This window comes from Ambystoma mexicanum, chromosome 11 (genome assembly GCF_040938575.1).
Source record: "Ambystoma mexicanum isolate Mex_15411 chromosome 11, UKY_AmexF1_1, whole genome shotgun sequence".
Lineage (NCBI taxonomy): Eukaryota > Metazoa > Chordata > Amphibia > Caudata > Ambystomatidae > Ambystoma > Ambystoma mexicanum.
Window position 1 is genome coordinate 990839295 of NC_090934.1, and position 26966 is coordinate 990866260.

General features: G+C 46.4%; 2 protein-coding genes across 3 annotated transcripts in view; both read right to left on the reverse strand.

The window, feature by feature from the left end:
• The window catches only part of CEMIP (cell migration inducing hyaluronidase 1), an 867705-nt gene that overhangs the window by 636713 nt on the left and 204026 nt on the right, over window positions 1-26966 (reverse strand). The gene's annotated exons all lie outside the window — the stretch shown is intronic.
• Window positions 1-26966, reverse strand: part of LOC138504001 (inactive cell surface hyaluronidase CEMIP2-like) — a 721493-nt gene that overhangs the window by 172529 nt on the left and 521998 nt on the right. Inside the window, exon 19 of one of the 2 annotated variants that reach the window (XM_069624166.1) lies at window positions 5249-5457. The exons of the other annotated variant lie outside the window; for it this stretch is intronic. Within the exon in view, the coding sequence (XP_069480267.1) occupies window positions 5249-5457 (209 nt within the window). The remainder of the gene's footprint in view (window positions 1-5248; window positions 5458-26966) is intronic. 2 annotated transcript variants of the gene reach the window in all.

Sequence of the window (26966 nt, forward strand, 5' to 3'; positions counted from 1 at the left end):
CTGGGGACCAGCTCTGTTGGTGACGGTGCGCGGTATAAATACCTTTATCATTTAACTGTCAGTGGTGCCTGAGGCAAAGTGATACTGCCTCTAGCCAGGGCGGGGCAGGAGAATGCTCCCAGCATGTTGAGCAACTGTGTGGTGTGGCAAAACGAGCAGCCAACCCCTTCTGCTAGGAAGTGTGGTTAGGATGTGGGCCGGCATTAGGCACGGGTGGCCTGGGTGCCCACCTAGAATGCAAGGGGGGTGGTGGAGTCTGGAGCTGCCCATTCAATTGTTAATGTAAACCGCGACCATTCCGTATGCTGGGTGCTGTGTCCGAGGGGAGGGGGAGTGTGTAGCTGCGAGTCCTTTTGCCCACTCATTAATTTGTTGAATTTTTAAACACCAGACAGCACGCTTGCTGGCCTCTCCAGCCAACAGGGCATTTTCACCTGCCAATCATCAAAGGAGGGGAGAAGGGGACTACAATTAACAGGAATGGCTCAACAAGTGCCGACAGCTGTGTACAGCCATAAAAGCTGAGAGCAAGCTCGAGCGGTCTCCTTTTATTATTTTCAAAGGTAAGCAATTCATCACCTTTATTGAAATCTAGAAATACTGATGGATTCCTTAAGCTTGCCTGCTCCTCACCTCTTAATTCACAGTGGGTTTCCTTCCTTGCATTTGACATTTCACTTGGAGAATGAAACCGATCAATTTCAAAGGCCATCTGCCAATTTCCCTGCACTGTCTTTGGGCAGTGTCTTCTCTCTTCAGCTCATTCCGCCTTGCCTAACATGTTCCTATGAGGGCGTCTTATATTTTGTCAATTAAAGATTACAATGTTTGGTGGGTGAGGCTATACCCTGGGGATAGATCTTCGGGGGGGGGGGAATAGGAGGGGGGTATAGATGGCAGATATGTTGCATTACCCAGGCCAAACAGTCAAAATTATGCTAATCATTCCTACCCAAAGCTTAATAAATATTTGGGAAATGCTTTGACAATTCTTTTTGAGTCAAAGTTTAGTAGGAAAATTGTATAATTTGGAATTAGGAGAGGTGAATTCCCCACAATTCCAAAATGGTGTGATCCTGAGCATATCATCTTTTCTCTCTGTGACTCAGTCCACTTTGGTGTCAAAACTAGGAGTTCATGAAACAGTGACCATCTTAAGAAGGGGTAGATACACACAAAACAAACAGAAGCAGAGCCAATAGATTTTACTTTGGTATAGGCATGGCAAAGATGGTGTGTGAGGAGCGAGAGCGATAATGACTTGAAGAGTGAAGGTAAAATGAGACAAAGGGGGGTCATTCTGAGTGAGGCGGTAAGGGGTTAACGGTGCCGGTAAAGGTGCCGGAGCCGTCAACCCCTTACCGCCTCATTACGAGTCTGCTCGCGGGAACCCGCTAAGGACACCTGGTTTTACCAGGTTCCCTTAGCGTGTCCCGCGAGCAGACCAGGGTGCTAACAACGGGCCCGTTATAAACGGGCCCGTTGTTAGCACCCTCCCCATTCCCATTGAGCCCTATGGGGGCTCAAATGGGAATGGGGATGGGTTCCCTGTATTAGGAGTTACCGGGTCCTCCAAGGTCGGAATGGTCCGGTAATTCCTCATTCAAGGAACCCGGGCCCGGTACACGGTAAGGGGGTAGTCATGCCGCTAATAGCATCATGGTTACCTCCTACCTTGTAATGACCCCAAAGAGTGGTGGCATGGGAAAGCAAGGTATGGCGTTGCAAGGGAATCAGGGTGTTGATTAGGGAGGGAAAGAGGGGGCCTTGCAGAGCACTGTGTGCAAATGTAGGGAAAGGAGATGGAGGATGGTGCAATCCACAGGGATTAACAAGAATCACCACCAAAACGATATTCATACCAGTTCAGGAAAAATACCTAAACCTCTATGTCAGCAACTGGATCCAGTAGAAAGCACTTGGAAAAATTCAAGTGGGCTCTTCACCAGGGCATCCTACCTTCAAGTAAAGGCTGTCCTTCACCAGGGCATCCTACCTACGTCATGCGTGGGCCGTACCCCACGCATGACGCAAAGGCTTTTTTTGCATCATGCGTGGGGTACCAATCCCGCTGTAAATAGCGCATGCCAGATGATATTCAAGACATGAGGCCTCATTAGGACCCTGGCGGTAGAGGGTTAATGGCGCTGGTAGAGCTGCCGGCTCTGTTAACCCCTTATCGCCTTATTACAAGGTCTGCTCGCGGGTCCCGCTAAGGACGCCTGTAAAGCCAGGCGTCCTTAGCGGGACCCGCGAGCGGGCCAGGATGCTAACAACGGGCCCGTCATTAACGGGCCCGTTGTTAGCATCCTCCCCATTCCCATTGAGCCCTATGGGGGCTCAAATGGAAATGGGGATGTACCGGGTCCGGGTTCCCTGAATGGGGAAATACCGGGCCATCCAAGGTCGGAATGGCCTGGTATTTCCCCATTCAAAGAACCCGAACCCGAGTTTGGGGGTAGCCATGCCCTTATTAAGGGCATGGCTACCTCCAAACTTGTAATGCGGCCCATGGTTTCTACTGGATCTAGGTGTAAAATATGCCCCACCTGGTCAGTGGGGCATAACCATTAGAAAACAACGAAGCTTCGAATGTATATGTATACATTTATATCTATCTTTCTGAAAACAAAGAGGTTGTGTCAGTGATTTATACACCATAATAAAGAGATTATGTGGAATATTTAATCTATTTCGGAATCCCACATCCCTGAACGAGTAAGAAAAAATAGAAATAGAAAAGGGCCAGTCCATGCAGAGGCACATAACATCTAAAGAACAGACACACGTGGTCACAAATAAAAGATATCACCGCCTCCAAAATACAGAATTCTTTCTGGGGCCAGGAGGGCTCAAAAGAACAAGTTTATCTGCAATATTTAAAGCGCAGAAATAGAACTCTCACTTGGTGTTGCATGCACGATTTCAGTTTCAGTGATCATTAAACCCTGTATTCACAGGGTCAGGGAAGGCCTTAGGGCAGGGCGGGCCGGGCGACCTCCCAGGGTGCCATGCCCCCCAGGGCACCATTAGCCCCCTTGCCATAGCTGCCCGGGGGAGACTACCAAGGTCTCCCTTGAACTGGCGCAGTGGAAGAAGGCACAGCAGGGGCCCTTTTAATAACAATAGGGTGCTGATGCTTCAGGATTTAGAAAACAAGGCCTCTGCTTCCAGCGGCCTCATTTCTCTCCATAATGGTGGCACCGGCCCACGGGCATCTCTTGCTTGAAGGGATGTCTCGCAGGCTAGGGTGATAAGAACTACCATGGCAGACCCTCCTGCCCCCTTTTTCCCCTATGTGCACGTCATTTGTCCAGGACTGAACTGCTATCCTACAAATAAACCGGCCAGTTTTGATTTTTAATGTAAGCATCTGATTAACAAAAGAACTTTTGGTCGGATTTATAGTACATGCTTGCCTATCGGTTTGGTTTCCCACTTAGTCTGTATGGCTCAAACTGGTAATGCGTATGGTGGCTACTAAAAGGTTGGGGCTTCAAGCCCAGCCTGGTATGTTAGAGAAACGCAATGTAAAATGCTAATTATTCTGATGTTTGCTTGCCTTATAATTATTGCCCACAATCAACATTCAATCATTTCATACTGGTAACATTCCCTTTATCCAAAAACCGGGATGTGGTTTTTAAATTAAATACACCCTCGGGACGGGGTGGAGGGACAGAGGGCCTAATTTCCGGGACTGTGAGGGTAAAACCAGGACATCTGGTCACACTATCGCAGTTGCAGCGCCACCATTATAGATGAAAGGCATTTTTTTCTGAAGCCTGAAGCTCTCGCACATGAGCAAGAGCTTCAGGCTTTAGAAAATAATTCTTGTCATGTAGTGGCCGGGGGATGCCAAGTGAGATTAGCGAGTCCCCACCTGAAAACGAAATTTCGGAGCCTGTCAGGGCTCAGTCCGGGCCACTTAAAGCCCTGCATGGCATGCTCACCTCTGCATGCTACCATGGCACCTGCTATTAACTCCAATCCTGGGGTGTGCTGGGCCCTGCTCCCTATTAGTTTGTTCTTTCAACTACTGCAACTCTCCAGACTGGACTCATGGGAGGTTTCGGACCTCTTTCATCAAACTTTGTAACTAAGGCCTGTCTGTCATTACGTCAACTTAATTTGTATAATCTGTTCATTTTTTAAATTGTATTTATTTTGTTTATTGGTTTATCAATCAAAAATTTTACACATAAGCAATCCATTGAAAAATATCACATTTGTACATAAAATCAAATCTGTTCATTTGTTTCATACGATTTTATCAAACATAAATACAACCGCAATTGACATAATGTACAGTTTAGAAGCCTTTGTTTCTGAGTAAAGGTCAGCCAAGTGCACCCTTTTTAAACGGCTGGAGTGGTTTGAAGCCGGGGCAGCCCTGCATGGGAGCTGGGCGAAGGTGCGGTTTGGAATGCCAGCTTCACAGTGCGTGCATCGCATTCCGCTGTCTCTCAGAGCCTAGGCACCATGGGAGTGTCTTGAGAACTTGCGCCCATGGCGCAGGGGTCAGGCATGAACGCGGAATGCGTACGCACTCATGTGACCAGGTCGGGGAGCGTGCCGTGCGGCAGCAGGAGCTCGCTGGGAGCTCGCCAACATCAACTGGGACCTTTCTAGCCAGTCACTGGAAGGCGCAGTCTCTGCATTTATCTGAGGGGTTACTGTAAGTTTAGGCACGAGGCAGCTTCCTGTTTTTAGTTAACAGCCCTACTAGGTGCCAGTCTCCCGCAGCCACTCCCACTTCATTGCTGCTTGCCAGGTTATTAGCCACAACCAGCAGTCCAATTGATTTCGACCGTTTGGGGGTTGCATTGCTTCTCAAGAAACATTTCATTTGTTGCTTGACTCTAATTTCTTACCGGTTTTTCAGATCATCAAATAATTTCTCTCTATGTCAGTGCTATTCGTTCTTCCTTCTATTGTAGTCTGTAATATATTACCATCACTGCACCTATTGTCCCAACTCATTCATTTTTGTAAAGCGCCTTGACGTAAGACATAGCTCCCAACCATTTGTGTCACCAACGGCGGGTGATTACACCCGATTTTTTTTTTGGTGGGTGAGAGCCATTGAAGTGAATGGGCATATGAGGGTCTTGGCGGGTGATTCAGCTGCTTGCAAGGCGGGTGACGCCTGCCAAAAGCGGGTGATTTGAGAGCTATGCGTAAGGCGATATGGAAGCAAAATAAACAAACCAAGCCCAGCACACCCGAACCGCATGCATGTTGGTACCTGTTGAAGTTGATTGGATAGAGGACGACCTCTTCAGGGGGGCGGCCGTCCCACTGCATGGTGTAGGCCTGCTGGAGCATCACCACCGGCTGGTACTGCTGGTACGGGGCTCCCCGGTTCACACCCACCAGCCTCAGCGGGTGCGCCGGGTAGGTCGCTCTGGCAACCAGCAGGGTCAGGTTCTCAGGGCGCCGGGCCTGGATATAGAGCTGCAGGGAGGGGGGGGGAGAACGACAAGCCCATTCGTTACACCCTGCAGACTTGCCTGCACATGTGGCTTTCATAAACAGGGCCTTTTAATATCTTTCTCGACAAGAGCTCTAAAGCGTGCAGAGTGTCACAGAAACGGTTCCAAAATAAATAATGAGCTCCAAATAAAAATACAGACCTCAGCTCATTCTGTGTCCGCCGACGCACACGAAAGAGGACTGGGGAACGAGAGGTGGAATAAAGGGCATAGAGAGGGGAGGAGAGAGCAGTCTGGACAAGACACGAAAGAGGACTGGGGAACGAGAGGTGGGACAAAGGGTATAGAGAGGGGAGGCGAGAGCAGACTGGACAAGACACGAAAGCGGACTGGGGAACGAGAGGTGGTATAAAGGGCATAGAGAGGGGAGGCGAGAGCAGACTGGACAAGACACGAAAGAGGACTGGGGAACGAGAGGTAGGATAAAGGGCATAGAGAGGGGAGGAGAGAGCAGACTGGACAAGACACGAAAGAGGACTGGGGAACGAGAGGTGGAATAAAGGGCATAGAGAGGGGAGGAGAGAGCAGACTGGACAAGACACGAAAGAGGACTGGGGAATGAGAGGTGGAATAAAGGGCATAGAGAGGGGAGGTGAGAGCAGACTGGACAAGTGTGTCAGAGGAAGAGGAGAGAAAGCTGAGAAGAAGGGACACAGGATGCATAGATAGATCATTGGTAGATCAATGATAGATAGATAGATAGATAGATAGATAGATAGATAGATAGATAGATAGATAGATAGATAGATAGATAGATAGATAGATAGATAGATAGATAGACAGACAGACTCGGGAGTAAACATGTCAAGTTTCAATCTACTAGCCAGCCATAAAAAGCCACTCGCCACTTTAATTCTCTACATACACAAAGCACTCCTTTTATTACTCACCAAGAGTCCGTCATCACTAGCCAATGGCTAGTGCACATTTTGCACCCTGATGATAATCAGTGGTCTTCAAACTATAGGGCTGCCCCGAAACTTCCCCCCTCCATTTTGGCATCTGTGGGGGGCCCAGCTGCACTATTTGTCCTCAATGGAGGGGGGAGGGACAGCATAACAAGTTTAGAGACCACTGATGTAGATAGATAAAGAGATAAACGAGAGTTACAGGGAAAGAGAAGAGACAGAGGACGCTCCGCAAGGAATAGTGGGGTGGCGGCAGACACGCTAAAATCAGCCAGAGGGGTGCGGTTACATTCTGCCCCTTCCTGGGCACCCTCACAGCATGAGCCATAGTTGCAATAATTCAGGGGCCTCGGAATTGAGTCCTCAAGAGCCCCCAGCATGACCAGGTTTGCAGGATAACCATTGACTCTGTGAATAACTCCCATAGAGAGTCACCATATTCACATTTATTTTGTGTGGCTATCTTGAAAACATGAAGTGAATTTGACTCTCAAGGACTGGATTTGTAGACCGCTGAATTAAGCATTTCAGCTGAGCGTTGCAGGGCCTGTTTTTATTAATGGCAACTGACATAACAGTTTAAGTAAGGTCTTGTTAGCATTGCCCCAATTAAGCATAGAGTCATGCCAATTTCTATACGCTGTACAGGAAAGAAACGTGATGGCAATTTCAACAATTACGGCAAGTGTGGCCAAAGCAGAAAAATTGACATGTTGCTTCCTACATTGCCACAGAGATGCCAGTATCAACAGTATCAATACAATGTTGTCCTACTTTTAACATTGTACACTGGAAAACTGCAATGCCATTGTTGCCTCAGTTAAGCACACTGCAATACCAGTTTTTACACTTTCCCCATAAAGGTGTGATGTGAGGTTGAGCAATGCCATGGCAGTATTTCTCCAGTTAGGCACAAGGTTATGTGGTTTCTACTTTGCCACCAAAATTGCAATTCCAGTTTCAACAATGAAAGTTCAGACCAGGTCATCACATTGGCACACATGCTCATACAGTGCCCGCCAAAGAAAAAATGTGATGCCAATGTCAACAATGTCATACCAGTGTTGCCATGGTTCAGAACAATGTCATGCCAATCATATTATTTCCCCTGACAAAATGCCCAGGAGAGTTTCGCAGTGCCACAAGAAAATTGTTGTGCCAGTTTTGTGACCAGAACATGTATATTGCAGTTTCACAGTGCCCCCAGAAAGTCTCTGTGCTAGTACTGTCCACAGAAAATACCCACGCAAGTTCACAATGCTCCCAGAACATTTCTATTTGAGTAGTGCCCCAAAAATATACATACCCGTTTCACAATGCCCCTCGATGACTCTGCTTTACTTTCATGCTTCCCACCACCGTGTGCGATTAATATATTTGATGACTTAAATTCGTTCCAGGCTTTTTAACTTTTGTAATGCACTAACTGAGAATGTCGCAGCACAGCATAACACAAAACATAGAATGTGAATACCAGAAAGCCTGTAATGCACGATGAACTTACCACACCATGCACACAAAACGAAACACACCAGACACAACACACTCCTCAAGTGTTCCCTTTTTCCTTCCTCACCATTTACCAGACAAGACCTGGCGATGCATGATCACTGCAGTGGTGATGGCCACTATCCTGTCTGCCCTCCTCCTCTCTGACATTACCCCTCCTTCTTTTGAATACTTTGCTGTACATCCCCTTTGGCTTCTCCCTCTTTCCACCATCGTTATTTTTTGCCCCGTCGCCCTCCTGACTCCTGCCATGATCCTGACCTCCTCATTGACTCTTCTTCTACTGAAACGTTTACTTACTCTTGGGTAACTTCAGTTTTCCAATTATGTCAAATGCACACTGCCTACACCCCCCTTAACCACTATAGAAATCCATATCAACAATCAACCGATTTGGTTGAACTTTTCCATTCTTTCTCGCTTCACTATTCTGCTTCACCATTCGTCCCTCCAATCATGTCTCGAGTCAATCATCAGTCTCTGCTCCTTTCACTCTCTCCTCTATTGTCACGACTGTGCCACTGGAGCACCAATTGTCATCCATTGTGGACTATTTGGGACTGATTCATCACCCTAGTCCTCCCCAGACAATACCTATTCATATTTTGTCTTTACTTTCCATTTGCAAGACTTTGGTACTTCCTTATTTATTTTCACAAACTACATATCCCATAATGCACATTGTGGCAGTTCTCATTACTTGGTTGTTCCTATGCAGCAGTATCAGAACTACAATCCCCATAAGCATTAGAGATCAGTGCTGCTTTCACTTTCCCAGGAGAGGGAGGAGGCAGATTACCTTCGGGTGTGGTGCTCCATGTACTGCTAATGAGACTATGAGACTACTTCAGCACAGCGCATGTCAGTATTTAAGCAGCTGCCTGCAAGAGCACAGGGCTCTTGAATGGAATTCTCTGCCAGCCCCTTGTGCTTTGATCCTTGGATTTCTGTGGTATCCTGTTGCTGCTGTTTGTAGAACCTCCTCTTGTTCCTTTGCCCTGTTCTCCCTGCTTTGCAACCATGCTACTCTGCCTGCACTCTCTTGCCTGCAGCCCTGCTACCCTGCTTGCAGTTCTCAGTTCCTTGTCTGCAGCTCTTTGCTCTCTACCACCAATGTTCTTGTTTCCCTGTTTGCAATTACTTGCTCTGTGCCCATAGTCGGGGTTACCTTGCTTTAGCATCCTTGATTCCAGTGCCAAGTTTCCTTGTTATCTGTCTGCAGCCCCACCCTTCTTATTCCAGTCCATAGTTACAGTTCCTTGTTACCAGTCTACAGTTCAGTCCTTGTTATCCTAGTCTAGAATTGAGGTCCTGATCTTTCTTATTCCTGATCTATAGTTCAGTTTGATGTGCCTTAATTCTGGACCTTAGTTTCTAGTATGCAGTTCCAGTCTCCTGTGCCCATGAACTTGCTTACTTTTCCTCTTTCTTCCGGTTGTCTGTCCTGAATCTGGCTCACCTTGACTTCCTACTCTCTCCTTGGATATTTCTGTACTGCTCTTGTCTTCACTTGTTCTTGTGTAGTTCCTTGGTTTAGAGTTTGGATGCTGGGTTTCCCAGCCGGGAGTCTCTGCCCTGTTCCTTTGCCATGCTTCAGTATTGTACTTTGTGCCATAGTCTAAAAAGTGTGTTGGTTCCTGTTTCAGGAGGCAGTCACTGTTCAGTTCCTGCTGGACCCGTATAGGCTTCAGTCTTGCGAGTACTGTTTCCTTGTTCATGCCTTAGGGTCCAGACACAGACACCCACTCCTACTGCTCCTTTCCATGAGCTTTCAGCCTGGGGCTCTGCAATAGTAACCGGCTCAAAAGGCTAGAGTTTTCCCTGACCTAGTAGGAAACTCTTCCCCCATTCTGTGTACACCACAGTTAGGAACCTAATGTGTTTGTATTACTTGTACTCCATACCCCATTCTGTTCATTGCCTTTGTTGCCTGTTTGTAGTTATTGCCTATCATTGCTTGTCTGCAGGATTCCTTACACTCTTGTCTCTTGTGTATATTTCTCCCCTCATCTTTGTGGGTATGCCTCTGCCCTCAAGCCCATGACATCTCACAAGACACATTTAATCCTGTCTACTTACCTAGCCAAAAGTCAAATCGTGCAAAAGCTATTGAGCAAGTATTTTAAAACATGTTTTTAACTGAGCATTTGACTCTCCCTTTCATTGCTTGGATCACATCCTCCCTCCGATTGGTCCTTCCTTCCCCATTTCCCCGGCACACTGACACTTCCTCTGCCACCCTGCTCCTGTAGCATTACTTCACTAATTTTATCTTAATCCTCTTTTTTTCATATTTTATATTGCCTCTCTGAGCAAACTTAGCTTCTCCTTTGGCTTATCCTACCATTTATTCCCAGATGACAATCAAACTTTCTTCAACTCACCATTCCTAACACCTGAACTATCCTCTCGCATATCCTACTCCCTTTTTTCCATCTGCCTGTCCCTGTAGGTACATTGAAACCTGACCTTTAACTGTCAGGAAAAGAGTTCATGTTTCTCACAGCTTCCTGCCCTCTCCAGTATCCCTTACCCCAGACTCCTCAACACAGCCCAAAGGGATCCTAAAGACATGGTCATTTTAGATAAGGATATCAAATTCAACCTCCTCGGGCTGGCCCAGACGGCAGCCTTGCCAGCATGGGCATGTCTTCTTATAATGTCAGTACTGGAATCATTGGGGAAAGCCAACATGTGTGCTCTTACAGTGGCAATTTGGCATTGCCAGAATGGACATGTCTTCCTACAGTGTCAATACTGTCATTATTGGACAATGCCAACACATGTTTGATCTTACAGTGGCATTACTGTCATTATTGGACAATGCCAACATGAGTGTGTTCTTACAGTGCCAATACTGGCATGTCCTTGCTATAGGGGAGGCATGGAATCACAAGTATGACACTGACACAAAAGGTACAATGTGTAAAACCTTTATTAAAGATTCTGACTTCGGAAAAACTCCTACTTTACCCTATAACTAAGATGGGAGTAGTATCAGCCATCAAACGATAAATAAAACAGTCCTAGTGGTGTCTGTCAAATCAAAATGACCTATGCTAACAAAACCGAATGCCTGCCTTATCTATTGTACAAAAATTGCATAAAGGAGATATGTATGCAAAGGAAAATTAGTGTTCAAAAGAATAAAGGTGGCTGAATCAGCTCTCCTCCCCACGTCAGACAGCACAGAGCAAGGCGGCCCTCGTAGGCAGGATGACACACTGGCTTGGGTTTTTAACACAAAATAGTTAAAAATGTAGATCAAAGGCTCACCTGGCCTTCCACGTTAAAGTCTCTCTTTCGGTCTTTCAAATAATGTTCCAACAAAAAGTTCACGCCGATCCCCCTATGTCGGGCTCAGACCTCAAAAGGTTCACCTTGGTCCCCATCTGTCGGGCTTAGACGTTTCACAACAAAGAATTCACATTGGTCTCCCTCTGTCAGGCTGAGACCTCTCATAACAAAGTTCAACAATATTTGAAGGGGGCTCCCGTCTCCAAACCTATTACACTTTGGGTCTCCCTCACTCGGGCTCAAGACCATTTTCGGATGTCGAAGACTTTCAAATGTGTGCAGCTTTCTTTACAGACCTCTGTAGGACCACTTCAACTCAAAGTTCAATGTTCAGCTTTTACTCTCCCCTTCTCCAAGGGCTAATTTTCATCACTTTGTTCTTACAGTGCATTCACTTTATCGCTACGAACTATGCACCTATCACAGAGACTTTCCAGTGGGCTACTTCCTTTCGCCACACCACTCTGTATCACTGATTTCACATCTGCCCTTTCTTCAAAGTTCATTCACAGTTCTGCCTTTCCTCGCACCTCATCCACAGGCGTGCAGCCTTCGCTTGTGATATAATGTTGCCACTTCAATCTTTCTTTAACACACACCGATCTCTCAGGTTGCTTGCCAACTCACCGGCTGTGTGCGCTTCTTTCTAGGTTTTACGATTTCCAATTTACTAATCAAGGTTAGTACCACAGGCTTGGCCTCGCCTCCCCAGCTCTGCCGTTCACATGGGAGGGTCTCTGGCATCCTTGAAACACAATGCAGCATTCTATTTTGGGATCTGGCCTTCTCCACGTGTCTTTTGTGGCCTTTTGGTGGCAACAACCTCTTGTAGGGAACACCTGGGTTTTTGACCCACTGCTCTCATCCTTTGGTCTGTCACTCTTCTCCAGTAGGTTTGCCTTCGCCCCGGAAGTTCTACTCGTACTCGTGTTCCACCTTGTTCAGATTGTGTCTCTTGTTTCTGCCTTTTATTAGTGTGAGGAGAGCTAATTGGTATCAGGTGTATGCACTTAAAGCCAAGTGCCGACTTTGCCTGGCCTGATTAGTGGGACATGTCCAGGGCAATGTATAAGAGTTAGTTTTATTACTCTGAGTCGCCCTCTTCCTCTGGCCAGTGTTTGTGTAGAAAAGGGGGGGAGTCGCGACATTTGAGAGTCCTAAAAAAATAGGCTGTCTCACCCCTCACTCTCCGAAGACCCCATCTTGATGCAGTGGCCCACAGGTTTATACAACAGGCTATTGACAGAGCTCATCAAACATAATATATGCATTGTGATTACCATACATGCCTTGAAATAAAACCATGTTGGGTAGAAACTCATGTTGGCCGAGTGTATTAATAAATCACCAACAAATATAAAGCGACAAGACTGCTCCAATTCTTTGTAAAATCTGTATACAATTATACAAATAGTACTTCAATGAACCAGCGCCCAGGTGATACCAGTTCTTCAACCCAAATTCACAGTATAGAGGGGTTGCTTGCCCATTGCTTCATACAGGGGTCAGGAAGAGGAGATGGAGGTGAGGTCAGGCCATGCAGTGGGCAGAGGCTCCTTCCAGCGCTCTCGGCCAGTCTTTGAGTCCAACCAGGCGTGCTCATGCCAGAAATAATTTCCAACTCAGGGTGCCGACTGTTGTTTGGATGAATGCGAGTAGATGTTTCTGCAAAACTGGGGCATAACCAATAGTCCCCATGAGATGAGGCTTGCCTCTTCTGACCTCTTGGCAGACGTTTCTGTTGTCAACCTGCTGTTCTCTCTCACTTGATGGTTTAATTCCAATGAACTGGTTGATTGATTGTGCAGGTCTGTAGTCACAACTGCCTCTTAATAGCAGGCTTCTACTTTTAGTGGACACATTGTTTGGCTCACATTCAGGTAGGGCCAGTCTTCAAGAGTGACTCCAGATAACCTCCACTGAGGAATTAGTCTGGATGTTGGCTAAGCACCTCTCTGGAAAGACACTGTTTCCAAGGTCCTTAAGCGACTCCACTGTACTGACAAAGACCCCTGAATATGCCGAGAGGGAATTAGTTTGGGAAGAGATCTCAGCCTCAATCCCACTCCGTCTGCATGGATTCATAGATAAAGGTTCAGCATCCTCTGGGACAAGTGCATCCTGTTCGTATTTCCCAGCATCATGGCTTAAAGTGCTATTTGGCTTCAGTGAAGGAAGTTAGATAGAAAAAAAGAACTCCTTATATGGTCACGACTAGTTTCTGAAGAAAGGCCTGCTATCTTAACAGCCCCTCATGCCTACTTTCTGGAAAGATGACATACACACTGACACAACTTGGTTTTTATGTGGTTCACATGCAGGCCTTAACCAGCGCAATTGCAAATGTTACCCTAAAAATGGGGTAGAAACTCCACCAACAGGCAACTAGAGTGGTGTAAAGTTTTGCATGCAGGAGAGTTAGCCTATTATTTAGAAACGGTATTCTGCAGAAAATCAGGGCTGCTGTGGCAAATATCAGTATTGCCACCCTGTCGGTATGCGGGGTGAGTGTTGGAAATAGTTAGACAAAACGGAAAAAATACATTAAAAAGAACAGGGAGGTGTGACGAATAAGAGGATATTGTCCCTTGGTGTGTCCACAGTACAATAATCTCCCTGGGGGTGGTGTGCAGTGTGAGAATCACCTGAGAAGGGAAGTCCCTCATGGGACTGGGGGTGATCATCTTCAAGAGATGCGTTATAATCCCGCTGACAGTCCTTTAACCCCTTGCCAGGAGATACATTATCCTTCCTTTAGCCCTGATGTGACTGACATGTTTTACCGTGAAATCAATCCAACTATTTAATTCACATAGAATAAAAAGCAAACTAGTATTGACTTAGTATATCTGAGATGCTGTACTGAGACAAGGTAGAGGACTGTGAGGATGAAGATTACTCCGGTAAACTGATGTGAGGAATCCAGTTTTTTTGGGAATCACAATGGTTCAGGAGAACTCCCTTTCCCAACGTGGGAGTTTAAATGTAGCACAGCTGAGAAGCAGAGAGAGATCCCTCTGGGTTACTCTGACCGGAGAAAAAAAACTTCCAGCTGAAGAGCAGAGCACAGAGACCGACATGGAGAGAAGATGCAGTCTGCCAGGTAAGAATATAGAATGAACGTAGCCTGGAAGCCAGCTACTTCAAAGCTCACTTACTGAATAGACACAAGAGCATTTTACCATGTCCACAGCATCGCCAAAGCAAGGGCCGACCACAAGGAGGAAGCAGAACGCTGCAAATGAAAAACTGAAGCGAAGACCAGCACAAGGGTTACCAAAGCCTCAAGGCGGATTTGCACAGCCCAGAGGACGCAAACTGAGAAAAATGGTACGCAGACAAGCGGGAAGGAAGGTGGTCCGGGGAAGCTGAGAAAGCACAGAAAGAACCAAATAGGAGTCCGAGAACATTTTGGTGTAATAAACTGAGAGAAATACAGAAAAATCAGGGGAGTAGTTGCTAAACCAATAATGGATCTGTGGCAAATGAATGTATAACAAGTAAGCACAAGATAATAGGAACATTAGCCCCGGCAGGAGAGCGAACCAGGCTATTGTGAACAATACCCGCACCCAAATAAAGTAGAGCACATAAGTGAGTCAGGAACTGAAAGAAGTTTATAAAGAAGGAATGCTGCGTTTGGCAGGAGAGTAAACCAAACAAGCCGAAGTTGTATTAACTGCGAGTCTGGGACCTGCACTTGAAAGAGAAACTAAGGATTTGATCTGGGACCTCAAAGAGAATCATAAATAACAGGAGCTGGAGCCCTACATGCGAAAGAAGCAGAATATAAGAAATAACTGGGTCTCGGCAGGAAAGTACACCAAGACCCTTCAAGTATTAAAAGTCTGGGATTTGCACCCAAAAATTGAAAACTGGATCAAAAGCCGTTTAAAAACCCTAAGACTGAGAAGCATGTTTTAGTATTGTTTGGAAGACCACTTTGGACCTCATCACAAGTTGGGCGGTAGACCTGAAATGCAGCGGTAACGTTATCACTGCCACATTTAATGGGCCGCCCAATCTCGACTTGGGCGGAAAGTTTGGAGTTTTACCTCCTTCTTTTTGCTGGAAGTAAAAATCAAGCTTTCGGCCGTTTTAGGGGCTATTACCGCCGGTGATAATAGCACCCTGACCCCATCTGGTCAAATGGACCCAATGGGGAATGGGAACTTACCGCTGTACCGCTACTCGTGATACAGTGCTAATAGCGTCTGACTAAGTAGCAGTAGCATTATTTGAGTTGGCGGTATCCCTGCAGTATTACCACCGGGATACCACCAAGGCTCTGATAGAGCCGTTTTTGTTTTATAAGAAGAGATTGGAAAGACATTGTCCCTTTTGAAGGCGATGGGAAAGGAGAAACATCTTAATTTTGGAACACTCTTTCTTGAACATCGTTTTTGAATCCTTTTGGAAGCCCGACTGGCTGAGAACACTTATGTTTGCTTTATGAACACTATTTTCTTTAGAGTGAGATCATCCCTTCACTATTTGAATAGTTTATAGAGTGGGGGACAGGAACAGGTTTTGGGGACATGACTAGGTCAGGCTTTTACTTTTGGACATCCTGACTGTTTTCATTAGGTCTTTCGAGGAAGGGAAAGCTCTCTTAGATTTAGGGATAGAGAGGCCTCCCCCCCAACCTTTTGTGGCAATGAAGGTCTATACCCAAAAAACATGCCACCCTTGTGTCCGAGCCTCATTTCTGGTACATCACAGAAGCTACAATCTGCTGGCACTTGAGGAATTCAACTTCACAGTGAGCTCGTCCCTGATAATATTAGGGTCAAAACTGAATGTTGATACGTTAAGGCGTTACCCTGTAGTGAAAACATCCGTCTGTATTCCCATGTGAACTCCCTACTTGCATTCCACTGTGGCAATTAACCAATTGAGAGAGCTAGGCAAGAGCAGCAGCTTTTGGTTTTCTCTTTTCATGGTCAGAAACCCTTTAAAGCACAATGGTCTGTTGGTACAGTAATGTCATTTCTAAAGCACTCTAACACTCACACAAAAGCTTAATCCCCCTTTTCAATTGCAGCTTAGTTTTCTGGTCAGGGTTGCAGCTGGCATGTGTGTCATGGCCGAGCAATGATACACCCGGCAATGGATTATTGTGGTGGCGAAGTAGAATTACTTATTAGATGTAAAGGGACTGGATGCATGCCTAATGTTTCTAGGGGTAGACCTACAAACAACTGGGATTCTTCTGAAGTAAACAATGCACATTAGCACAAAGTGGAGTTTTCACCAGAAGTGACCAACACCTTCGATGCTACTGATTAAAATCAAAGGCTTGACCTTTTTTTCTTACAGGTCCCTGTTTCTTCTTGAGACACCCCATCCTATAAAGCAAAGTCTCAAAAGGATGGCCACTTCAAAATTCAAACACTTTATTTTAACGAGCCCTTTAGCCTCTAGGCTACCCTAAAATGATGACAGAAATGTTCCAAGGTTTGGCCCATTGCAAAAGTACAAAAACGAATCTTCAAAGTGCAGCCCTAGTGTAATACAACAATCAAACACTGGTTTGTGGCGGTCCCTCACAGTCTGGCCTCTCCTTCAGGACTCTCTGCTTCCACCTTTGATTGCAAGGTCTTTTCTACGTTTCACGATTCTCTCACCTTCAAGCTTCTCCTCAGCCTTTTGAAAATCACTGGTGGGCTTTTTTTCCAGTCCCACAGTTTCTGAGGATTAACGATAGGCCTCCCCAAGACCATGGCTTCATCAGGGGTCATAACAGCCCCTTCCTGGACATTGGCATTCTCAACAGTAATGGGCATTTCTACCCCACCTCATTAGGGTTCTTATTCAGCAGTCAATATTATTGTGCCCTCCTGCCGTGGGGAAGGTGAAGTAACCTCAATGGGATAAGAAGATGCTTGGATACACTCTTCAAGTAGGCAGGTTTATTGTCTGTGTCACTGTGAGGAATTCAACCATCCACACGGTGGGTGTGCACTCGCCTGGGCTTTTTTTGAAATTTTAAATGAAATTGAATGATGGTAGATCAACCCAATGTGTGGGTCTAATCGGCACACATTTTCCTATGCCCAATGCATGACGTACATCATAGACCTGTGTACTCTAGGTGGACAGAGCCTACAGGCACCGTCCCCCCTGTCATATTTAGTTGGAATATGACAGCCAAGACTGCAGCAAGGCATCACCTTCCTCCTTCCATGGCCAGCCTAATTAACTAACAAAGGCTCCATGGATCCACCCTTTCCTTTGTTAGCTGCTGGTGCCAGCCTTGCATACTAATCAGAGCTAATTCAAATAGGCCTGTGGAAGACAGGAAAACTCCAACAACCGTTGATATGCACTGTGTCAACCTGAAGCCAGCTCCCACCTCTCAGCTTCGAAGGCAGTGACCTGTCATGTCTTGAGCTATGTATTTACAGTATTCATCCCCGCAGGGGGACCCCATTCAGAAGGTACGAGTATGTGGTTTGGCGGAGACCAAAAGTCTGGTCTCGCCACAGCTTGAAGGGAAACCTGCTGCTTTAATCAGGAACACAGAGAGCTCAATTAACCAGAGAGACCATTTGATCCACAACAGACAGGAAAATGGGTGGGACTTAGTATCACATGTTTCACCCCTTTACCTTTTCTGTTGCAAAGCACTCTGTCTATGACTTCAAGCATACAGGAGATTGTTGGTGGGGACCCAGGAGTGGTTCATAAAGGTAGGCTTAGCCTACACCAATCAATGGGGCCCATTTAGCTTTAAAAGGGGGTCAAGCCCCTCTTTTGGAAACATCATCTGAAGACTTTGTAAAGAGTAAAAAGAAGAACTCATTTGGACCCTGGCTGAAGGTGCAGTCTACCTTACAGCTACCGCCAGCTCAGGAATGCCAGGATTTCCAAGAGGGAAGCAAGATCCTTCCCCTAAACATATCCCAGGTAACAGAGGAAGACATTGAATGCAGAGGACCCTTCAACAGCTCCAGAACCGGTACCGAGCCAGCACACAGCATGCCTTGCTAGGCTCTGCAGCAACCTTCCTAGGTGGGATGTGCCAGAGGGTCTCTGAATCAAACCAAGGACAAGGCCGTTGCCTGCAACACTCTCCTCAGCTTTGGGTCGTCCAGCTTAAAGGACGACACAAGACCAGTGAAGAAGCTAGGATGAGCGCATTGAAAGGCATCCGCCGACGTCCACCTTAAAGGACATTTTCGAGCCAGCCGAGCCCTTCGAGCTGCAACCGACTGCACCACTGACTGTTGTCACGCCACAGTCGCTAAACTTCATCCGAGATGCCTCAACCAGTGCTTCAGACCCGCCAACCAGTAAAGACAATTCTTGGCCCTGAGCCACTGTGTAGGCCAGCCTACAGCCATCCGCCCAGCCTTGCTTGCTGAACTGCCTGCCACCCTATACCCGTATCTGTCTCCCATCTTGAACGCTGTTGCAGGAGCTGCAAAGCGCCCTGAAACCGACTCGACCCTGTCGAGCACCAAGAACTTCTACAAGCACCAGGTACATTGTGGTTCTGTCACCCTGGTCCTTCTACGTAGGTCTCTAGTGACATTTTACGACCCATTGCTCCCTTTGTGTTAAAACCAAGTATCCTTGCACTTTTGCGATTAATTACTTTAACAACTACCCTCCTGTCAGTATCCTGAGTGCATCCCTTTTCCTTCTTGAAACTGTTTGTCCTCTGAATTCCTTTACAGGGTGTGTTCTATTTTGTAATGTCCTAGAACTGTCGGTTGTGATAATAATAAAGTAGATATTTTTATACAACCTTGACTGGACAGTCCCTTTTATCATTGGATAATAATTGTATTTTCGCTGTGTTGCACCTAACCAATGAGCCACGACTTGGCGGCGATAACCTTGCCATTCCGTCCACGTTACCAAAATTGGACAAATAGGTTTATAATTTGCTTGTATTTCCAATCTGTTCGGAACCCCATCTGGTGTACTAGAGGTGTGGGGCTGATTGATGGTTTAGAAACCGATAATCATCCCTGGACCACTGGTACCCTGGAAGTTGATTTGTCACAGTCACACAATAGGTAAGTGACATACAAGGTAAGTATGATGGACAGACACACTGGCACATACCCTCCAGCCAACTTTCTAGCTGTAACTGACACTTTAAGAACACTCAGTCCAGTCCCTCACCAAACACTAAATGGTGACATCATGGCACTCCACTCACATTCCAATAACGCAGAAAGCACCCACAACCCAAGGTACACCAACTCTCCCTCAGTCAATAATCAATACACAACCAACAAAAGGAAAAGACCACCACAGATAGCAATGAGACTACTAGGTCAGTCCACATGTGCAAATAACAGGGGGGGGGCAGGGGGGGGGAGTCCTGGGAGTCCCTCTGCCAGACATTAGTCCTGGTTATGAGGGCCTTACCCAGAGTCTTTAGCTCACCATCTTTCACAGAGGAGAAATATCCAAAACATATCAGTCTTTGTCCTGCCCTGGGGCAGTCCAGCACAGGAGTGCTAGGAAATTCTCCTCTGAACAAGAGTACCAACAGTAACCCCAGACACGTGTTTCGGTCTGGTTGGACTTCATCAGTAGGGTGGAGCTGTGTCTCTCTGAAGAATATTGAGCAAGGGTTCACATCTGGATTCCCCTAGTAACTTAGGGTGAGACCCAAAGTTACTTAAAATATGCAAATAACAAGGGGGGGTCATGGGAGTCCCTCTGCCAGACATTAGTCCTGGCTACGAGGGCCTTACCCAGAGTCTTTAGCTGAAAGACTAATAAGTTTTGGATATTTCTCCTCTGTGAAAGAGTGTGCTAATGACCGCTGGGTAAGGCTCTCGTAACCAGGATTAATGTTGGGCATAGGGACTCCCAGGACTCCCCTTGTTATATTCAGTCCACATGTGACCAGAGCGTAAACTAAACAAGAAACTCAAAGGCAACAAGCTCAAATGGTGGACCAAAACAAACACAGATGGAACCCAGCATGCACCACCACAGGGCAACCAGTAGAAAAAATAATCTGTGCCGCAACACACATTGAACGGAACAAACCTTGACAACAATCTGGCAAAACGGAACACAGGTTACAGATGACAATAGGGAGAATTAAGCAGATCAAAAGCAGACAACTGTACTCCACTCTTCTCTTTCTAATCGAATAGACAGAAAACATAACAGAAGCACCACCCTGGGGCTACCTCCCATGCACGTGAGCAACCTCCAGTCCAACTCTCACAGACACCTCACTCGCCTGTGGCTTATGATTTCCAGCCTCCTCAAAACTTGGGATCTTCCAAAACCCTTGGCCACCTTCTCTTTCCAGGGCTTCTATGTCTAGAGAACTTCCAGCCGGGCTCTGCGATCTTATCCCAAATAGTTCCTTCTTTCTTCCAGGGAGTTGCCCTTTCCTGAACTCCACCATAGAGGAGTACAAGTAATAAACTCACACTTGTCCACATCCAATACACTTGGCCACCTCCCCAAGGGGGTAAACAAATAATCACTTGTTGCATTCTTCGTTAGCAAGTTATAATGGCGTAGCTGGAGATTTGGGGTGTTATCAGAGTGCTAAGCAGCTCCACAAATACGATTAGAGTTTGCCGCTGATTTTCTGAAACCAACTCTGGAATAAACCATGGCGAATGTTAATTTCTCCCCAAGTTTTTGGAGAACCAATAGGCAACACCACCTTCAGAAGAAAGCTCCTCTCTCCCCCCAGCCCCCATTCCCTCTGGTCCGGTAGATTCAACTGAAGCATAAGATTAACTTAAATCAGCCGCAGAGTCACATTATTCCACGAACAAATCGGGCTGAATTCTGGAGTGGAACAAAAGGGAGCATCTTATCACCATACGTGCATTGCTGTGGTGGATTCTAGAACGCTCAAACTTCATTGAGATATACGATTTGAGACCCAATCGCGTCTACAGGGAGACTTCTCTCAGCAATTCTCCATTCTGCCCCCTCTGCCAGGCTAAAGGTCACAGGCACCTGGGTCCACTAAATACCGATTGGTTAGCTGGCCCCTGCTTGCACGCATTCCTCACAGTTTGGGTTTTTGCTAACAGAGCCCCCACCCTCCCTCCATCACCGCAGCTGGGCCTCCTTCAGTTTTTCCGAAAGTGCTGCCCTTCGCGCTTTCTTTGGTGCTCAGCCTCCAGGATGCTGGAAGCGAACTTGTGACTGCGAGTGATTAGGCCGTCTTTTCATGGAAGTCAAGAGAGTCTGCAAGCAGCCACTTGGAATTCCGCGCGTGCCTTTCAACGCTATCTGCGGCCTACTTGCCAGACCAGAGAGCCCCAGCCAATCATCTAGTCACGCAGGGCACTCGGGGAAACAAACGGATATCTTACTGGCTGGCCCTGTAGAAACAGCATGAGGTTCATTCAGGGATCACTCACAGCGCCATTTTGTGAAAGCTTCTCTCGTTGTCCCTGAAGTTTCATTTAGATGTTGTGTAAACCAAAGCTAACTAACGCTTGGAGTCCAGATATGTGTAGAGTAGCCATAAATGTTCAGGCGCCAGGTGCAGAAGAACAGAAGCGCTTTCCTATGGGTCACGCGTGTTTCAGGCAGGCGCCTTGGAACGCAATCTTTCAAGCTCTTTTAAGCTCAACAGATCCCAATGGTGTTCTATTGGACAGCCCAACCATATCTGTCAAGCATTCGTTTAGGGGGGCCATCTAATCTCACCTTACTTAAAACAGCTTGGTACAAGGACACAGCCCCAGGATTAGTGTTAGCAAGCTCAGGCAAAGGGAGAGCCTTTCCCAGGTATTTTTTATTTATTTTATTTTTTACATTTGTATAGCGCACAGGCAGCCCTCAGGCATCGCGGCACTGTTACTTGTGGGGAGCTTAGTTACAGTGAGAATGCAGTTTCAGCAAGGGGAAGTTGGATCTGCAAGGTGAGCAGAGTGATTGTGGAAGACATTGTGGCTAACCGTTGTGTTCCATAACCGATAGGGACTGGGACCAGTGCTGGAGATGGAAAACATTTACTCTGGGAAATCCGCCTGGGAAGGTCTGGGGAAATGGGGCAGGGTGATCAGAGCGGTGTGGTCAGGGCTAGGGGAGGAGAGGAGGGGTGCAAACGTCCAGGTCACAAAGCATCCATCTTCTCAAGGAACCGAATCAAGTGCATGTGCAGGAGAGACTGAGTCTTGGCAATTTGCATGAAAGCAAAGACCATTTGGAGAACACAAGAATGACCACATAATTGAATATTTCAAATAGGTCTGTGATAGTTACTCAAGCATGAAACCCTTCTGAGCAAGTAATGCAAACTGGGCTCTATGTTCATTTCGTTTGTCACAACACTCGCCGTAACAGTTAAATGACTGACACCACAAGCATGCATACTAACACAGATGTCGTGCTCGGACCGTTCTGCTTGGGCATAGGATATCCCCTTTCCCATCTTCTTCACAGAGGTAGTAAATTGATCACTCAGTGACTCTCGTGAAGTGCACCTCGAGACTAAGGCCATGCACTTAGGAGAAACCGCCTGGGCTGCTTATGGTTACTGACTTTCAGTTTGGGCCAGAGTGCCAATCTGGATAGACACATTTTGCCAGATTGCAGCATCGTCTTGTTCCAGCGGAATTCCTCTTCCGTCTGGATCCAAAATGTCATGCTCGCGCCCTGTCGTCAAGGAGCTTGTGGTGAGGGGAGCAGGAGGCATCTCATTCTGGAGCTGAGCACGAGGCAGGGTTTGAAAGGATTGAACACACCCTCTGTAAATGCCTTCCATCGTTGATCCAGGTTCGGGAGGACATCTCGCCCTCCATCCTGCTGCTACGGCCTCTTCATTTGACTCGTACTTCCCGCGCCCAGACCTTCTGCAGTCCCACCACTAGTGCGCATGACAACAGGAGGCATAGTATTCCCCGCCGAAGAGAGCAGGCAAACGTGTACTAAAGATAACTGAACCAGAGATCGGAGCAGGTGCAGGGATAACGTGCTGATGGAGCATTCCTGGCAAGCAAATTGAGTAGTGTACCTCATTCCCTCCCTCCCCGGTTAATTGTCTATCTGTTTGTATTGTCTGTGAGTGCTCTGAGGCCTGCGGGCGAGTTGGCACTTTATCAAAATCAAATAGAATAGAAGCGAATCGAATTTCATAATGGCTCTGGTTTGCCCAGCTCAGTACTACTGTACAGCATGTGTAGCATCTTCATGGCAACAGGAATTATACCATTTGGAGAAAAAAATAATATCAAGCGAGCATCAAGTATTCGGAGGCTCTCCTTATGAGTAAAGTAAATTAGCTTAGACTCACCAAGGCTAGCACTTCAGAGAGCTAGTCCCCTGAGCTATTGAGGTGCACTAGTTAGATCCTAGAGTAAAACAGTAATCGTTTTTTTTTTATTAGGTAGGCTGGAGTGATAGGTAGGAAGTTAGGTTTAGGGCAGAAATATTTATAGGAATATAAAGATTTAGAGAAGGGAAGAGTCAAGGCAAGCATTATTTATTAATTAATTTATAAAGCGCTGAGAGGCTTGAAGGCAAAAGGGCAATAGACCCACAAGGGGCTAGAGACCAAACAAACAGACATACAAACACTCACAGAACAAGCAGACTACCCTTAGTCCAGTGGGGCATGGCAGATAACAAGTCACTAAACCGTCGACTATGTCCGATCAGGGCTCTGCTCGAAGATATCTGATACCTGTACAACAGAAGAAGACAGTGAGGAGAAGGAATACCAGTCAGGGTTTCCCACCTAGGAGCTACCTCTATTTGTCACCAGTGGAATCCTATACATCTCCCGGCACTTTGGTGGAGGTGAACGGGTGAATGACACACCTGGAGAAGGTCGGAGCAAGTTGAATAGCTCAGAGATCATCAGCCAAGAATGAGTACAGATTTACCCTTGTGGCTTTTAGCCCCAGATGTTTTGACCAGGGGAGGCTAAGTTCGCAATTTTATCTCGATTCCTTCCTCTCACCCCCTCCACCCCCACCCATGAGTTAATTAATGGCAGGATATATCTAGGATGCTGGAGCCCTGGGCCTCAGAGGATTTGTGGGGCAGAGCATCTCCTGAAGAACTACAAAAACTGCCTTCCTGACTGATGGTCCTTTCCCCGGTCCCTCCTGCTTCCTTAACACAGATCATTCCAATCTTCCAATATAGCTTTTCATTTAAAGTCATGTTTTACCACATCTTGCTTTTCCACAGGATCCTGTGCAATATCTGAGGGTTCTGCCTTAATACGCCAAAGGGTAATGCCAATACGAAGGCGTCATGGGCATTCCACACCCACGACCCTGCCTGCATCCTAGCTAGAAGCCACCATGAACACTCTGGTTCACAGAGTGTCATTTATAACAATGCCTACCTTGTTATTAAGTCTCCCCTGAGCATCCAGCCCAGAAGTCTGCAGCTAAGGGCCAAAAGTAGCAAAGGTCAATTCCCAGGACTGTAAAGGGCCTACGGCCAGAGTTCATGCGCGTGCCTGGACTTCACTTTGCTCTGCCTATACTGGACTCCTGCTTCTACACGTGGGGATCCTTTGACCCAGTATCTCTCCATTCACTGTGGTGGCCATGTTACCCCACAGGACCAAGAAACATCCATGTTTGGGTGTGCTAACAGTCTTTTGGCAATTTGTAGCCCAATTCTAGCTCTACCTAGAACTGAAACCTGCTCCTTCCCAAGAAACATTTCTCCATTCCCTTTCTGCTCAACCACCTATTCCCTCCCTATTGGTCTGAGCCCTTCCTGAACCCTTCCTTCACTTGCTTATTTCTTATATCGTACATCCTGCACGTTGCCTTTGCTTAATTTATACTTGTATTTACTTTTCTCCTTCCCTTCTCTCAAATCCGTCAGCCACAACATGGTCCAATTTCTACCTCACTCTCTGCCCTCTACATCTTCCTCTGACCCACCTGCTCCCCTCAAACCGGATGAACCAGTTCTCCCAGGATCCCCTCATTTATCCCTCTCACCTACTGCACAACATCTGCTCCTCTCCCCCACCTCTTATCACTCTTTCACATAGCCTCGGGAATGCACAATCCCTCTGAAACAAGTCTTCCTCCAACTCTTTCCACTTCTACTCGTATCCCCCTTAATCTCCACTTCTTGCTATTACAGAAACCTGGATATCATTGTATGACTCTCCACACAAACACTGCTCCCTTCTCCCACCCTCTCCGGCCTATTTGGGTGATTGTGTAGGGTTCCTTATCAATACGGCCCTCACCACTACCCCGCTGCCACCTCTGACATCACACCTTCCTCTTTTCAATATGCCACCATTCAAACCGTCCCCCTACTCCTCTCAGTGATCTGGCTCTTTATCATGCCCTGGTCTTCTCAAACCCCTCTTCTCTGACCTGAACCTTCCCCTTCTGTCACTTCCTACCAGCATCTCCATTGTCATACTGGGGACTTAATCCGTCACAAATATCTAAACTGTGTGACACTCTCACAGCCCTTCTGTCTCTCTTTCTCTCCCCACCAATTCTCCCCCTCTACCCATTGTACACTGAACTACTCCTCCCCTACCACTCCTCCTTAATTAGCACTGCATCCTTCTCAGTGACAACCCACCTGCCACTCCTATTGACCTGTTTGCTCCTGAAACATCCAAAGACATAGTCTCAACCTGCCCATATCTCTCAATGCCTCAATTAAATACACAACTGTCCTAACCATTATGAACAAACCCTCTGCTAACCCAAAGACCCTGGCAATCTATTGCCCAGTTTCTCTCCTTTCCCAATATTTAAAGGTCCTTGAGTGGGTAGTCTTCAATTGGATCACTAAGTACCTTCAGGAAAATGGCCATGAAGGTCCTCTCCAATCTGGATTCAGTAGTAAGCACTCTCTTCTATAATCATCATCTGGGATAGGATCTATATTAGAGCCTTTGTCACAATTTGTTGATTTATTTCCTAAAAGGCTTGGTACCGAAATGCTAGTTGTATATTAAAGATACCACAGCAATGCTAATAATGTTGAAGGGCAAACATTTTTAGGAGAAAACTGAGTGGTTGGTAACTCTAGATGTGGAATCTTTGTACATGAAAATACCACACCCTGATACTTGAAGAGTGATCCAGAAGGTTTTGGAACAATGGGCCTCCACCCCACAGGTTCCAATTCAATTTCATTTACAGCTCACAATTATTGCATTACCAAGGAATTTCTTTTTTGGTTGTTGGGCAATTTTATCAGACGTTCTTAGGCACTACCATGGGGGCAACGTTTGCTCCAAGTTTGGCTACCTTTTATGTTAATGCCTTTGCGGAAGATTGCATTTACACTAACAACCCATTTATTCAGCATGTGCTAACATGGCAACGCTACATTGACGACATCTTAATCATATTTAGAGGAACTGAGTTTGAACTTTGCACTTTCTTTGGATGGTTAAACACAGAGAACAAACATCTCAAAAAGTGGCAATTCAATTCCTTGATCTGTGGATTACAGCAAATGATCGAAACTTGGTGACTACTGTGTACCATAAGAAAACTGATAGGAATTCCCTGTTATGGTATGATCGCTATCATCTATGAATACTATGGGACAATCTGCCATTTGGGAAATTCCTTAGGTATTGGTGCAACTGTTCAACACAGGTGGAGTATGCGGGACAAACAACAGAACTAAGCAATAAACTACAAGCAAGTGGATACCCAAGAAAAGTAATAAAACAGGCTTGAAAAAGAGCGAATATCCCAAGAGATACAACTCTACAGCAACATTCCCGCAACAAGGAAACCAATACAGAGATAGTGGCGGTGATAAGCAATTTGCCTCTTGTGAATCAAAT